The following is a 17,364-nucleotide window of genomic DNA, read 5'->3' on the forward strand; positions in this document are numbered from 1 at the left end:
AATGCCTATCTATCTATTATGACCTAATGTTCTTCACATTTCTATCCTGGATGATATCCTGTCTATGAATGTAGCTTCAGAAAGCCACTCACACCTGCCACTAATCTCCATTTTCTTCAGTTTATTGATGGAAAGCCAATAGCAAAGAACTCTGGCGTTCCCTGGATGATCATAGTTATGGGCATGTAGATCATAAAGCTGCTTGGCTACAAATTTGTTGGGGCCATTTCATTTGTTGTTTTCATTAGCCAGGCAACCATTCCCCAAGAGACAGGAGGGACTCCTTCAGTGTGTTTAATGGAATCTCTGTGATGTAATTGTCAAAATCCTGGTTGCTATATATGGCAATTATTTCAGACAGATTAGATGACATAGAACAGATGGGCTGCTTGCCTGCTTTTTTCAGGCCCCCAACTTTACTTTTTTCATATTTAGCATTGTGTTGTAAAACTCCTCTACTTAATTTAGTATCACTACCGTTTTTAGATCTTTATACAAGTGATTGAGGGATTGGGCTGGAAGATGATTAATAATTTCCTCATATGTTCTTTGGAGCTAAAAAAAGGGTCAAAAACTGGTTAATGACTCTTATATCACAATGAAAGCCCATATGAACCATCAAAAGCCAGGGAGAAAAAGTTCTACAATCTATGACTGCATTGGCTTGCCCAGCTTTAATTCATCCAACAAGAAGTATCTGATCATCTTTAAGATAAGAATTCAGACTCATCAATTTGTCTGCTGTCAATGATGACTCTTTCATCCCATTTCATCTCCACCTTTGAAAAAGGTATTATATTCACTGGGAATGCAAAGATGCATTAATAAAAATAAGGCTCCATTATATTATTTTGTATTTGATTAATATAAGCTGTTAATATATAAAGCCCATGCCATGTTGATTTGGTTAGTTTTTGTGGTGTCTTCTTGATTATGTAAACTAAAAGGGCCACTTTTCTGGAAATCATTGCTTTAATAGTGCATATCCTAGCTATAATTCATTTATACATACATGTGCATCACAGTGACTCAATAACTAGCTGATGTGGATGAGAGTTGTGCTTAAGGTAGTGTCACGGGGCAGGAAAGCACATATAACCTGTGTTTTGCCCATGCAAGTATCCACTGATGTTGCACATACCAAGGAGCCTATCACATGAGGAAAAAAAGTGAGAACTGAAGAACTACGATGTCTTGTGGTGAGGTACATAAAAAGATGTTACTAACTGGCTGAACCTCCACTTTCTTTCCTCATGGGATAAGCTCCAAAGTGTTTAATATTATAAGGAAAATCTTTTAAAACAAATCTTGTACCTCCATATCAGGGTAGGAATTTTGTGGCCCATGAAATGCTAACTTCAACTCCCAGCATTCCTTACCTCTGGCTCTGCTGAGTAGGGCTGCCAGGATTTGAAGTTCATCATGATTCCACATGATTCAGACCCCTGTTCTGTGTGAATGAAAGAAGGCCAGCTATTGTCATCTTGCAAACTTTCAGCCCTTGATTGTAAATATGTCTTCCCAACACTATAGCAGCAGCACAAGTATTTCAATAAATTTTCTGTTATTTATTTTGTAACTGCACCTAAATCACAATACGTTGTCCAGCACTTGGCTGCCAGACCAGATAAAATATAACTCTTACCATCAACACAGTCCATTTTCAAGGCCAATATAAACTAAGGGGCACAGTTAAAAGATACAATAGGCTTCTGTATATAGGGATGGAATCTTTCACTTCTTCTAGAACAAAATATTCTGTACATAATGACATTCATGGTAAATATTCTATATGTCTTGACTTTTTCTGTGTGTTTCTTACATTACTGGCAGGACATTCAAATGGTGAGCCATAGTTCCTCATTGGCCCTTATTCAGGACTAAAGAACTGCTGAGACAGAAAATATATCCTTATTATCTTTCCAATAAAAATACATTTCTGAACATCAGTGTTCTTCCACACCCATCACATGAGTTTTTGTCTTCAACACAGATTTACATTCTGATGTCTGTTTCATGATTTGGCACTTTCCCAAGTATTGTCATAGTTGACACACTCTCTATAGCTTGCAAATGAAATCCATATTAATGATCCTGGGTTGTGTCAGAGTGTGCTATTGAAAGGCTGTCCTAGTGCCTGTGAGAGTTCTACTGCTGAGCATGTGTCCCTTTCACTTGTTCTGCTGCAGCAGGTTTTTTCTCCCCCTAGGAGTTGCACTCCTCACAATGGCATGAGAGGATGTAACGATAGGTAGCAGTGAGCCTCATGCCACCTGAGCAGCGCAACCTCATGGCCTTCAGCTTGGAAGTCTGTGGCCGGCAGCAGTGGCATGTGGATCGGAAAGGCTGTTTCAGGACTGTACTGAAGGATACCATTGGCTCAGAGCGTGACGTCTGAGTGCAGCGTCCCTCACAGCGAGCCAGAAGCACCATCTGGAGAGGAGGAAGACAAACAAATCAGGAAAGGTAGCCTTGGAGCAGGAAAAAATTCTGACACCAGTAGAAGAATGTGCCATTTAATAACTGCAGCCTGGATTATATCTCATTATTTTTATAATAATTGTATTATAAAGAAATATAATTGGAATTAAACTGCTAAAAAGCTGAAATCTTGTATTATGACAGCTGTGTTCTGAATACATAATATAAGCAAATTTGCTTTTTAAAATAAAGAATGTTTCATTAACATATGATGATGGGTAACTAACCCTGTGTAATAGCACGCTTGATCATTCCAGAAGGTTTTCATGTGAAGCACCTACAGAAATGTAATATTAACTGTCTTTTCTCCCACCCCATCCCTCAAAAACACATTTTCTGCTCAACCATGGTAAAGCAATACACAGAAACTACTATAGAAAGAAATGAGGTGAGAGCAAGATAAAAATTCTGGATAATGACCTCAAAGCAATGTAATAGAGTGCATTGTTTTCTATCATCTCTTCCTAAAAACTACACTGATAATGTTGTTATTACCTGCTGTCAAGTTTACTTCAACTTAAGGTGGCCCTATGAATGAGAGACCTCTAAGTCACCCTGTCATCAACAGCCCTGCTCTGGTCTTGCAGACTCAGGGCTGTGGATTGAGTCTATCTATTGGAATACAGTCTTCTTCTTTTCCTACTGCAGTGTTTTTATTTCCACTTGGTTATGTAATTACTACTATAATTCTGGCCTGTTCCTATTCTGGTCATAAAGTATCCCTACTCTTGATTCAAATTTCCCTTTGAGTTCTTGGATCTTGTGGAGGAAATCTCTTGTTCTTTTGTTGTTGTTGTTGTTGTCACCTTCTTTTTCTCTGCATTGATTATTATAGTAGTTCTCATTGCCCCTAAGTGTAAACCATTGAACAGTTGCATAAAGGGTTCTCACTTTATTTCTGTCACCTTTTATTTTTGCTTCTCATCTTCGCTTGAAGAGTTTTGTCTGTCATACAATGAAGTGTCTCTTTCTTTTTGGTTGTCTTTTTGCATTCTTCCCTGACAATATCTATGGCTTTGGAGTTCTTCTGGTTCTTGGTCATTTAGGCTTAATAGTGCAAACCTATTTTTCACGTTGTCTTTAAATTTTACAAAGATTTTCGTCAGCTTGTATTTCAGCATGATAGTTGGTTTTGTGTTCTCCTTTAGCTTTATTCTAATTTTTGATATCAGCAGTTCGTGATCTGTGCCACAATCTGCTTCTGATCTTGTTTTTGCAGAGAGAATGGGGTTTCTCCATCTTCTGCTTGCAATTATGTAGTCTATTTGATTTCTATATTGGCCATCAGGCACTGCCATTAGTGGCTCAAAAATATAGCCGTGCATATTTTGCCAAAATTGTGTTTTAAATCTGATTGACTATAATATATGAGGCATCACACTTGGCAGGCAAATCTTTATGCCCTCCACTTTCCACCTATGTTAATGGGTACAAAAGCAGCTAACTTTTATCTGCAAGAGTTGTCATTCCTTTTTACTACCGAAGAATTAAAAATCGATTGACATTATTTCTTCATTCTTGACTGTGTACCCCATGTTCCCTCAGAGTTAGATGATAGCTTCTTATTTGAAAAGCATAACTGAAGCCACCTGTCATCTTGTTGCATCTTTTTTTGGTCATTGCAGAGGGAAGAATTCACAACCTCCCTTGTGTAATTATTCCCAACCCCCTTGAAAATAACCTGGTTCCAGGGTGAGAGGGTAACACAGCCATAATCTATCACCATTATGGTCTTTCTCACCACCTGGTAGGTTATAGGGAAAGGAGAATTTTCTTCGCAGTCGTCTGAGCTAATTGCTAGCAGAGGAGTTGAAAAATCTGGTGATATTAGGTCCAGGACCACAAACATTCCTAGGGTGACTGGTTACCCACCTCTGCTTTAAAAACTAATAGATATGTTATGGCCTATGAGAGCCAGCATAGCACGGTGGTTTCAGTGTTGGACTACAACCCTGGAGATCAGGGTTAGAGTCCCAGCTTGGCCATGAAATCCATCAGGTAACCTTGGGCAAGTCACATGTTCTCAGCCTCAGGGGAAGGCAATGACAAACCTCCTCTGAACAAATCTTGCCAAGAAAACCCATGATGGGTTCACCTTGGGGTCACCATAAGTTGCAAACAATATGAAGACACACAACACCAATGTTATGGCATAAACCTTATGGACTAGAGTCCATTTCTTTAGATGCTTGATGTGAGTGGATTCTAGTTCATGAAAATTCATACCATAATACATTTGTCAGCTTTGAAAATGTCACAAGTCTGCTAGCTTTGCTGCAAAGACTATCTTGGCTGTACCACTGGAAATTTGTGTAATGCTGGTACCCCTTTATTGCTGTTTTCATTTTTTTTCTTCAAAGGAAACTGGAGGAAGCTAATTTCTATTTCAAGAGACAAGAGCTTTGAGTTTTGCATGCCCTATGGAGTTAGGTTTTGCTACCTAGAAAGCTAGGGCAAAGACAAAATAGCAGCAGCAGCAGGTGTCAGGGCTGCAATGGATGATGCTCTCATGCTTTACCCTCCTCCACCCAAAAGGCCACAGCAGAAAACCCAACAGCTGCTATTAAACCATACTGAATTTCTCCAAGCACAACATTTCAAACAAAAACACTTTTTTGGCATTTTCTCATGTTTCTAAATGAAAATGAAAGGTTGGCCAAAAATCACTTGAAACCATATGCAAACCACATTTACTGCATTTGGCTGAAACAAAAACTAGGTCTGAAGCAGTCATGAATGAAGGATGTGGATAAACCTCATAAATGTGAATAAAAGTCATATCCCTTGATAACTGCATGGATTTCACCCGGATTTTATTACCAGCAAGAACAGAAACATTAGAAGAAGCCATGTACCAAGTTAATGGTTCATACTGGCCCATTTAGCACAGCACTGTTTACACCACAAACTGGTAGCAGCTCTCTGGAGCTTCCAAAGTCCTTATTGAAGATGGTAAACACAGAACCTGGGACTTTCCTCAGGTTGAACATGGCCTTTTATCCCAGGTAACAGTCCCTAAATTTCAATCCCCACATGATTATTTTTCAGAAGCATTTACATGTGCCCAATCCCTAAGGAGGTATTCAAGATGCGGGGGATGGGGAGAATTTGTATGATTATATATTTGTGGATAATATTTGGAATTAATACACATGATTTGATTAGCTACAGAAAATACTTCAAAATAACCCAATGGCTGAGTGGCATTCTGAGGATTTTATCACACCATAAAGGGGATGAATACAGTTTTAGCCATGGACACTAGACTGGCAGATCTGGACTTCTCCTCTCATCTTCTCTACAGCAGTGTCTGCAGCATCCCAAAAATTCTATGCAGATTTCTGGCAGAGTAGGAGACAACTGAAGAAGGACAGTAGGGATGGAACAAATGGATGTAACTCTACATTCCCCACGTAGGCTGCTGCCACATAGCAGAATTAATGCAATTTGACACTGCTTTAACTGTCATGGCTCCATCCTATGGTATCCTGGGATGTGTAGTTTGTTGTCATACCAAAGTTCTCTGACAGAGATGGCGAAACAGCTCACAAAACTACAAATCCCAGAATTCCATAGCATTGAACCATGGCAGTTAATGTTGTATTGAATTGCATTAATGCTGCAGTGTGGTAACAGCCTTAGTTGCATATGCATAACTAAGTGGCACCTCTGATGCAACCATCCCAACCTACTTTACCACAATCATAGCACTATTGTCACAACTGTAAATGCCCCCTCAACCTACTTTACCAAACATCACTTGCACTGAGAGAGGGAGGTCTCTTCTGCTGGTGATTTTCATGTTGGTGGAATATGTTTTTACACCCCTCTTTTCAGCAAGCGAGGATGCAACAAAGAACTGAGTCAGAGATCGTGCTTCTGACTGTTGCAGCCTCATGTACTGGTTGGCAAGTAGGAGGTAGAAACTTCACTCATCCATGTGCAGATCACCAGCAGAACAGAACTTATCCAGGTGCAGCTGATACCCAGCAAAGTAGGTTTGGGAAGAGAATTACAATTGTGAAAATAGATTTAGGGTTGTGACTACATGAGAATCATAAATTCAGAGATGTTATGCACCAACTTGAAGGCAATTAACAAGTCAACCACTCTAAAGTGTTGTGGAAGAATTATTCTTAGAAGAAAAAGACTCTTTGTCCGTCCCCCCAGCCTTCCCTTCCCTTTTCTTTTCTTTTCTTTTCTTTTTCTCAAACCATTTTCTACAGAGAAAATGTGTTCCCTGCCTTGAAAACACTATTTCCTATGTAGGAAACCAGAATAATTCCTCAGCATCATCTTTGGACATTCAAATATGGGGAGCACACTGAGAAGGGATATTCTTTTTTCTTTGCTGCAGCGGGGAGAAAACAGTCATAATTATTTGTCCTCATATGTGAGAGCAAACTATTAAAGGATTTACATCCAATGTGCAGTCTCAAAATTTTGTCATGTGTTTCTTCACAATTTTTGGAGATCAACCCTTTCATCAGATGGCACTTTACTCAGCAGGGTCCCTGGCTCTTTATATAGCATTCTGAGGACACTGGGAAATTTGGAAGAGTAGCTAAGTTGCTCAGTTGTAGAGTTCTGTCTCAAGAGCATTCAGGCTACCTACATCTTTACTTGAAGCAGTAATATTTTGCCTTGTCATTCACTTAAAAAAATAGAATGTTTCTAAAGACCAGTTCATTCCATTCTACTTTTATACTTTTTTTTTTTTTGGCTTAACACTTCCAGGCCTGTAATGGGTTGAAATGCAATTTATAGTTTTAATATATTAATTAAAAAATATTTTCCATGTTTTAGTTGCACATATTCATTATTTACTTGTATGCAGTTGGTCAGGTATCTGTGCATCTGTGCCTTCATGTTGCCTACCACATAAGTCACATAAATTAGGTGGAGAGATCACGAATGTATTGTTTTCCCAGTCCTAGGCTGCCAACTCATTCACTGCATCAGGAAATGTGGGAAACATCTGGCCACATTTCTAGCTTCCAATACTTTCAGCCAGCATGTCTGATGTATGTGTATGCACCTTCAAGTTGCCTACCATAGAGTTTTCTTAACCAAATAATGCTCTGGAGTGGTTTTGCCAGTTCGTTCCTCTGAAATATAGCCTACAGCACCTGGTATTCATGGGGGGGGGGGGGGGTGTCTCCCATCCAAATATTAACAAGGGCTGACCATGCTTAGCTTTGAAGATCAGACAGGATCTGATGACTGCAGGGTATCTGATTACAGCAGGTGAAAACAATAGCATATTTACATAGTGTATACATTTTCAATGCTCTTCTGGCATTTTTGCTATCATATCACATTTTCAAATCCATAAATGTTAAGACCAAGTGCAACCTGAAGCATTAAGCCAGTTCACAAATTCTGTTTTATGTCTGCACAGGTAGTCTAAGTCCTTACCAAAGAATGTGCTACATAAATAAAGCTAATGTGTGATCAAAGATATGTCAGCAGAAATTTTTGTCACAGTTGTGGATGGAATTTTTTTAAAAACCATACTCCAGGGAAGCACAGCTGAATAAATTAGTAACTGGCCAATTCATACATTTCTTCATGCATGCATGTACCTGGAGGAACAAAAATTATATTGCCTTAACCAGAGATCACTGGAATTATCATGAGAAAGTTCCTTCAGGCATCAGATTCTAGAATGTCTCTCTGTTTCTGAAAACTCCACAGTCAGAATCCAAAGAAATGTGCAACTAGTCCTGCATACTGAACAGGGATTTGGGGCTTGTGTTTCTTGAACAGCAGCCTTATGGCAAATTCCTTTTCAAACTGAGGAAACAAGCATCTTATAATATGCTGTTCATAGATCTGATAGAGAAAGAGCTCCATAGTCTTTTATGAAAAGCATTATTTTAACATTTCACTTCAGATGCTAAAAGATCTTGCATCTCACCAGGAATTACACCATAAAGGTTATATTCCTTTTAATGGAAGTTGGACTTCTCAAGAATCTGTTGGAATTATCACAGACTCTTTGCCTACTTCTTCATAAGCAACACTTAACATCTGCATGTGTGTAACCAGTCACGGTACAGCTTTACCTTTTCAAAACTCTTTAATATCTGCAGCTCTCAACTTTAGCTTCTTTGTATTTACTGTATAGGATTAGGGAGGCAGATTTTTCTTAATTCCAGAACATGTAAATATTACTTTTGTAAACCCCTCACCAAACATCTTAAAATTGTAGTTAAAAAGTAACTTTGCCAAGGGTTGCTTGATTTGGATGCAATTAAAGTCATGGATAGTGTCTTCCATTTGTCTTATAAGTTGTCCCAACATTCTCACATAAATTGGAACAATGTTGACAGGGGTTCAGCGAATAACATTTGCTTAAGTGTACATTTTTTCCTATCTAGACAGAACAGTTCCCCCACCTCAGTAGTGAATAAGACCCATAATGTTCTTATGAATATAAAAAGATGTTGACCACCCATCTCGAACAGATTGTAACTGTGGTTTCAGTTCAGTTTGAGCACAAACAGAATGCAAAAAAAAAAAAAAAAAAAAAAGCTGGTTTGTCCTTTTCTGTTAAAACAAATATAACTAGACAAATACAATGCTACAACCTTTCAGTTGTAAAAAGTAATTTACTTGAGATATTTGAGATTTGGTATTGGTGCTAATTCCAGAGTATGCAAAAAGTCTCTGAACAATTTCTCACAGACATTCACATATCTCTGCTATCATCATAAATAAAATAAATAAATAAAACTTTTATACCACTTTTCCTGCAGATCAAAGCAGTTTACAGTCATTAAAAACTCTATGATCCATGTCATAGTACAATCTAATATACATACCAAGAGTACAATTAACAATTTAAAACATATATAACAAAAGTCGGGCATCAGATAAAAATTTAATCCATTAGGGACTGGTTTCCCTACAGCAGGTTGGGAGGATATGCTACCCAGAAGAGATAAATTTTCAATGCCTTTTTAAAGGCTTCCAATGTCGAACTGAGTCGAATCTCTTCCGGGAGCGCATTCCAGTGGGTTGGAGCTACTGCTGAATAAGCTGTTTGATGTGTTGCTGCCAATCTCACCTTTGGCCATTCAAGGACTAGTTTCCCTGTTGTTCTGAGGGTGGATTATGTAGGGAGAGGCACTCCCTCAAGTAACTCGGGCCCAAGCCATAAAGGGCTTTATAGGTAACGACCAACACATTGTATTGAGCCCAGAAGCTAATCGGCAGCCAGTGTAGAGATTTTAGTATAGGTGTTATATGGTTGGTTCTAGACGTTCCTGTGACCAATCTGGCTGCAGCATTTTGAACAAGTTGAAGCTTCCGAACTTGGTACAAAGGTAGCCCCATGTAGAGGGCATTACAGAAATCCAAACGAGAGGTTACTAGTGCATGTACTATCATTTCAAGGTCCTTTTGGTCCAGACAGGGACGCAGTTGGCGTATCAGCTGAAGCTGGTTGGTAGCAAAATATGAAGGCATCTGACAAAGCTGTCTCAAAGTGCTGAGGAAAAATCACTATATACCTTCTTGTGAGGCATATAGCACAATGTCGATTTACCACATTTGACAAAATCTCTGACACTGACTTAATGTTGGAATCCATGTACAGTGAGCCCTTGGTATCTGCTGGGATTTGGTTCCAGGAAACCCCATGCATACCAAAATCCATGGAGTCCAAGTCACATTAAATATAATGGGGTAGTAAAATGGTGACACTTATATAAAATGCCAAAATCAAGGTTTTCTTTTTGGAATTTATATCTTTTTAAAATAGTTTCAAACTGTGGATGCTTGAATCTATGGATAAAAGAATCTGTCAATACAGAGGGCTGACTGTATAAAGCTTCCAAAATGGTACTAAGCCTCATTGTAATGCATTTTTATGGAGCTGGCATGCATGTAACTAAGGCTGAGACAATTTTTTTCAGTGGCACATACCTTTGAACTGCACTTGTACAAAGGGTGGCTGATGGAATCAACGTAGTGATGCCTCATGCAGCGGCCTGGATCCGAATCCATCATGAAGGTACTTTCTGTTTTACTGTCTGTGTCTCCCATTATTGCCAAAAGGGACAGCATGGAAATTGAAGCCGCTAGTACATGATTTCCCATCATTGGAGAACTTATCAGGAGTAACAGTAGAGGGCGGTAGATTATCAAAAGAACTTTATAGACTGAGACCCAGTCCCTTCTGAGCAAAGTGAATGATCTGTTGTAAGTCTTTGGGTTGTCATTGCTGGTTTTGGGTCTGTCATTTGTTGAAGTTATAATCCATCAAAACATCTCCTGCATGGCTGGAAGAATATAATAAACAAAAATAAAAATAAATTATGATCCTGCTGAGACAACAAAATTGCCTCTAGAGGAAAATAGGCATAAATAAGAACAAGGCTGGAAAGGGTGATGTTATCCAAGAAATAACTCACTGAGCAAACACTGTCTTCCAGTAGGTGTAGTGAAAGAAGAGGTCAAAGCCCTCCCATGTTTCAGATCTCGTCTATCAACATTTTAATAATGAGGACATTGGCTTTTAATATTGGGATAAATGTTTCTATGAGGCAAAAGACTCCAGAGGGATTCATTTCAGTGTGAGTTATTTAACAATAACACCTGAGGATTTCTGAACAATAAAAAGTGTATATATTCACATGAAATTCCAAAAGGCAATTAGAGAGAATTATTGTTACCATAAAGATGGAATGTTTGGCTGAGGAAAGAAAAGAAGATGAATTCACAGGGTCGTCCCAGTTCCTTGTGAACTGCTTTGCTGTGGTTGTGTCCCTTCAAGTTATTTCTGACTTATGGCGACCCTAAGGTGACTGTATCATGGGGTTTTCTTGGCAAGAAAGGCCTTTGCCTTTCTCTGAGGCTGCGATGATGGGACCTGCCCAAGATCTACCAGTGGGTTTCCAAGGCCAAGTGAGAACTTGAACCCTGGACTTCAGAGTCATAGTCCAGCACTCAAACATTACACCATGCTGGTTCACATGAACTGCCTAAACATTACTAATCAGTAGCTGTCCCACTTGCTTCAGACCTTGAGCACAATTAGTTACAGATAATAAACTGTTCATTTGTTGTTGCTATTGTATTAAGTTATTTCTGACTCATGGCAGTCCTAAGGTGACCCTATCATGGGATTTTTTAAGTAAGATTTGTTCAGAGGGGGATTGCCATTGCCATCTTCTGAGGCTGAGAGAGTACAAATAGGACAGTGGGTTTCCATGGCTGAGGAAGGGTTCATACTGTATTATCCCAGACTGCTGTGTTCATGGTCCATTCCCAGTCTAATGAAGATTAGGTGCACCACTCTTTTGGTGTAACTGTAACTTTTGTATAGGAATAAGGATGTTACCTCACCAAAGGTGAAGGAGGAATATCACATGGTTCAACCACTGGCTCATGCTGTGTTTTGCACTGCTTCGTTGCACAGTTGTGGCTGTTGATGTAACAATGAAATGAATGAGGGAGAATGAGGTAGAATGAGTTTTGTAGATCAACGGCCTGTAACTTTCAAGTGTATTTTTAAAGTAGCCCAAAGCAGTAATTTAGTTACTTTTGAGAAACAGGAAAGTAAATAGTGAATGTCTTTAAAATTGCAACTTTAAACGTAGCTAACTACTTTGTGGGCTGTAGGGTACAAAACATAGCTGATTTATTTCTAATTTCTGACTTTGACAGGCTGCCATTCCATGCACTACTGTGACCACTGAAATGTACTGTGGCATATACGACATGTATATGTTCTTTTAAGTCTCTATAAATTTCACAGAGTTTTCTTATTCAAGGAAAACTTAGAGATGATTTCTCTAGTTCCTTAGTTTGAAATATAGGCCCATTCCTCACGGGCAAAAAGTATGTACTAGGTACGTACTAGGGTTACGAAAGGGTTCCCTTCCGGACACCCTAACCCTAGTACTTACCTAGTATGTACAAAATGGCAGCGCCCTATACACATGGGCACCACCATTTTGATATTGCGGATGCTTAGTATCTGCATGTCGTGGCTCATTTATGATGCCGCAAGTGCGCTGTTGGCACCTTGCAGCGTCATAAGTGCACCGCCAAAAGAAGCCTCTTTTGGGGCTTCTTTTTCGGCCGACGGGAAGCCTTGCCATTTGGAGGTTGAGACTTCCCAGTGGTGGAAACGGAGGCGCTGGCAGACTGCCCTTTTTGGGCAGTCTGTAAAGCACCATAGTTTACAACGCCTGGTATTTAGACTCTGATCCAAGCCCCAACCAGGGATGACCCTACTTAACTTCAAAGATTAAACTGGGCCTGGTGCCTTTAGGATATGAAGACAATATGGAACATATACAGGTGGAATTCCACATGGCATTTTGGCTTGCATCAAGCCTAAAATATAAACACAGAAAGAGAGTCCAGCCAGCTCTTATAAATAATCTTTACAAAGCTATCTTTTTCATGTCTACTCAGATGTAAGTTCCATTAAGTTCAGTGGCCTTAGTCCCAGGGCTGGAGAGCTTGTTTACCTTCCGGATGGCCTTGGACTCCTATTTCCATGTAACACTGACAGCATGGCATAAGTTAACGATATTGGGAATTTTGCTCCAGCATCTGGAGAGTTACAGGTTCTCCACTTCTGGTGTATAGGATTGCAAAACAGATAACTGATCAACTTGCTTTAAGTCACATCAGGAGACAGTTCAATAAGTATGAAAGTTAGACATGATTCTGTTGAATGTCAGCAGAGCACTAAACCCCATGGGGGTAGTACTAAAGCATCACTACTGTTTCACTGAAAATATGGCAAACCTATGCAGAAGATTTGGCTTCCACAAGCACAAGAATGTCCCTTGTGTGCTGGGAGGTAGTTTTGATGCAAATAAAGAAAATTTTGCAAATTTTTTTTAACATCATAAAAAAAGTCCAACAACTTTGCAGTCTGGACTAGAATGGAAGCAAATTGACTTCAGAATTATACTTTCTTTCTTTCCTTCCTTCCTTCCTTCCTTCCTTCCTTCCTTCCTTCCTTTCTCAAGAATGTATGTGGTCTACTGCTTTGCTTTAACTTAACAAAGCAAGAAAACGTACCCAAATTCTATTAACAGTGAAAGGCAAGTGATTCCAGCATGCACTCTTTATTATGAACAAGTTATACTGAATCAGAGCAAGGGACAATCAAGCTGTAAAAAAAAAAAGATTGGAAGAATTTCAGTGACCAGCAAGCACCAACAAACAGACTGTCCATCATCAGGTTTAGCCCATACTACCCCAAATAGATTGCTGCTGGTTTTTCAGCCAATAAGACTGCCACAACACAATGGTAAAGTAGGGGATCATATGAAGACATAGGGTAAGATGAGCATACAGCATTGCATTTAAAAATGAGGTACTGTATAGCATGAACAAATGAGTATGTAAGAGATGGAGCACACACATGCAATAGTCAAGAATCAAATGTTCCTTCATTTGTTCCAAGGCAGGACAAATGATATCTATGGAGTACAGGAAGAGGTTTTTCTCTCTTTGGCTTATATAATAAAAGAAAGATTTCCAAGAACATTCTTCACTGTCAACTACCATTGTCACCCACCATTTTGTTTTTAAAAATCATTATCAAAAATTGCTTTAACAACTATTTTAAAATGGAAAAGCTGTATGCCTTCCAAATATCCAAATTCTAAACTTAGGCCTGTTACAGGCCTGTTACAGACTGCCAAAATAAAGCTGCTTCAGGTCTCTTTGGAGGTATGCTGTTTAAATGACGCATGGGTCCTAAGAGTCCGGAGGTCGCTCCAAAGCCACACTCCATTCCTAAGCACCGGACTGCAGCTTTTGGTGCAGCTTCCGGATTCTTAGGATGCATGCATCATTTAAATAGCATACTTCCGAAGAGACCCGAAGCAGCTTTATTTTGGCAGTCTGTAACAAGCCTAAGTTACTTCATTCCTTGCTAAACCTGCATTATGCTATTATTTTCTATTCCTCTAAAGTAATATTTTTTCTATAGATGAAAGACAGGGCAATATAGCTTTCATGGTTCAGTCCTATAACCCCAGGGATGAGCAGTTATGGAGGGTCTGAGGCCTACACATACTCTGCTTTCCAGGCTACCAAACATTTGCAAATCACACCTATCCATTTTTCGAAACTAGAAGTGACCAGATAGTTTTGAAAAAAGTTTGTTTGAGGCCCCAAAAACATACAATAATCATGCTCCCCTGGGTGTTTCTAGAGGTACAGTTCTCTATTGGGGGGATGAATGGCCAGAATCCTGTTGAGGGTTTGTCATAAGTTGATCTACATATGCATAAATTAGAACTGTGTAGTTGCATAATTTCCATATCCAGTAGAGGGCTATTGTTACAGTACTATGCATCATGGGAAGCAAAGTGTCCAATGTGCATTGATGCCCAACACACAACAGGACCAATGAACAATAGGACCAATGTGCAATTCTGTAGAGTAGAGTTATACATGGAGAGAGAAATCCTAGAGGTCCAAAGGTTGTTCAGGAGAGGAAGAGGAACCAGGGACTACATTGCAAACATACAGAGGGCTGGTGGAATGCAGCAGGGAATTCCAAAAGAAAATCAGCATTTGCTTTATAGATTATAGCAAAGCCTTTGATTGCATAGATCATGAAAGGTTATGGCATGCCCTTAAAGACATGGGAGTGCCAACACATCTGATGAGGAATCTGTACCTTAGACAAGAGGCCATAATTAGAACAGAACACAGAAAAACAGAATGTTTACCAATTGGCAAATGGGTCAGGCAAGGCTGGATCATAGAATCATAGAATCGTAGAGTTGGAAGAGACCAAAAGGGCCATCCAGTCCAACCATCCAGCCTCTGTTTAAAGACCTCCAAGGAGGGAGACCCCACCACTCTCTGAGGGAGTGTGTTCCACTCTTGAACAGCCCTTACTGTCAGGAAGTTCCTCCTAATCTTGAGGTGGAATCTCTTTTCCTGTAGCTTGGATCCATTGTTCCGGGTCTTGTTCTCTGGAGCAGCAGAAAACAAGCTTTTTCCCTCTTCAATATGACATCCCTTCAAATATTTAAACAGGGCTATCATATCACCTCTTAACCTTCTCTTCTCCAGGCTAAACATCCCCAGCTCCCTGAGTCGTTCCTCATAGGGCATGGTTTCCAGACCCTTCACCATTTTAGTCGCCCTCCCTTGGACACGCTCAAGTTTCTCAATGTCCTTTTTGAATTGTGATGCCCAGAACTGGACACAATATTCCAGGTGGGGCCTGACCAAAGCAGAATACAGTGGCACTATTACTTATCTTGATCTAGACACTATACTTTTATTGATGCAGCCTAAAATTGCATTGGCCTTTTTAGCTGCCGCATCACACTGTTGACTCATGTTCAACTTGTGGTCTACTAGGACTCCTAGATCCCTTTCACATGTACCTTATCTTTTCAATTTGTATGCCGAACATATGATAAGAAAAACAGGCTTGGACATGAAGCAGAAGGAATGAAAATAGGAGGAACAAACATCAACAATCTAAGATATGCAGATGACGCCATACTATTAGCACTTTGAAGACCTAGAACAGCTATGGAGGAAGTTCAAAGAACAAAGTGCAAAGGCAGGCTTACTGTTGAACATAAAGAAAACAAACATAATGACCATGGAATATCTTCACAAGTTCAGCCTAGACAAACTATATAAATAAAAATATAAATGTTTTTATGTTCAAAAATCTTAAATATCCCAAAGTTCTTCACTGATTGCTTTGAAATTTTGACACAATGTTCCATTCGAACATGTTTTTATATATATATACCTACTATTATATAGATGTCACACATGTGACAGGTAAAAATATGTTTTTTTTAAAAAACATTGCCATCTGTTGGATGTAACAGCAACACACGCTATACTAAATAGTCTATCGGCATTTGCAATCACCATCAACAAAGCTCAGGGCCAATCTTTAGAATTTTGCAGTTTAGATCTACAAACGGATTGCTTCTCACGTGGACATTTATATGTTGCGTGTTCTAGAGTCGGCAAACCAGACAATCTCTATATCTACACAGACAATGGAACATCAAAAATATTGTATATACACCAGCATTGTGAAATTAAATATTTCAGAAATGTGCGCTTTCTCTTTTCTTTCTTTTCCATTATAATCAGACCAAGCCACAGCAACACGTGGCCGGGTACAGCTAGTGAGGACATAAAAATAGTATAAGAGTTTCTATACCTTGGATCAACATTGATCAGAATGGGGACTGCAGTCTAGAAATCAGAAGAAGATTAAGAATGGGGAGGGCAGCTATGAAAGAACTAGAAAAACTCTTAAAAAGCAAAGATATACAACTAAGCACAAAAGTTAGACTCAAACAAGCAATAGTATTCTTCGTTACCATGTATGGATGCAAAAAATGGACAGTTAAGAAAATGGACAAAATGAGAATAAATTCATTTGAGATATGTGCTGGAGAAGAGTATTGAACATACCATGGACACCAAAAAGAACAAATAAATGGATTATAGAACAGATCAAGCCTGAAATTTCCCCAGAGGCAAAGATAACTAAACTGAGGCTGTCGTACTATCATGAGAAGGTATGAACCATTAGAAAAGACAATAATGTTAGGAAGGGGGAGGGAAGTAGAAAGAAAGGAAGACCATATGCTAGATGGATGGACTCAAGAAGGTCACAGGTATGAATCTGTAAGAACTTAGAAGAATAGTGGAGGACAGGGAGTCTTGGAGACATCTCATCCACAGGGTTGCCTTGAGTTGAGATCAACTCAAGGGTGGTTAACAACAACAACAACAGAGTCATGGCCATTGAAGTGATATCAAACTGCATTATATTTGCAGTATGGATGCACCCTCAGTCTATGTGCCTATCTATGTGCCTATCTATGTGCCTATCTATCTATCTAT

At 39.3% G+C, this 17,364-nt stretch overlaps 1 protein-coding gene across 3 annotated transcripts in view; it reads right to left on the minus strand.

The window, feature by feature from the left end:
- Positions 1–1,526: 1,526 nt before the first annotated feature.
- NDP (norrin cystine knot growth factor NDP) overlaps positions 1,527–17,364 on the minus strand; it is a 45,191-nt gene continuing 29,353 nt past the window's right edge. For all 3 annotated transcript variants that reach the window (XM_089508087.1, XM_089508088.1, XM_089508089.1), the window contains 2 exons: positions 10,414–10,769; positions 1,527–2,433 (listed from right to left, as the gene is read on the minus strand). In XM_089508087.1, the coding sequence (XP_089364213.1) occupies positions 2,206–2,433; positions 10,414–10,590 (405 nt within the window). In that variant the 5' untranslated portion in view covers positions 10,591–10,769 and the 3' untranslated portion in view covers positions 1,527–2,205. The remainder of the gene's footprint in view (positions 2,434–10,413; positions 10,770–17,364) is intronic.

This window comes from Sceloporus occidentalis, unplaced genomic scaffold (assembly GCF_023333645.1).
Source record: "Sceloporus occidentalis isolate IW3139 unplaced genomic scaffold, rSceOcc1.0.p SCAF_2, whole genome shotgun sequence".
Taxonomy (NCBI): Eukaryota; Metazoa; Chordata; class Lepidosauria; order Squamata; family Phrynosomatidae; genus Sceloporus; species Sceloporus occidentalis.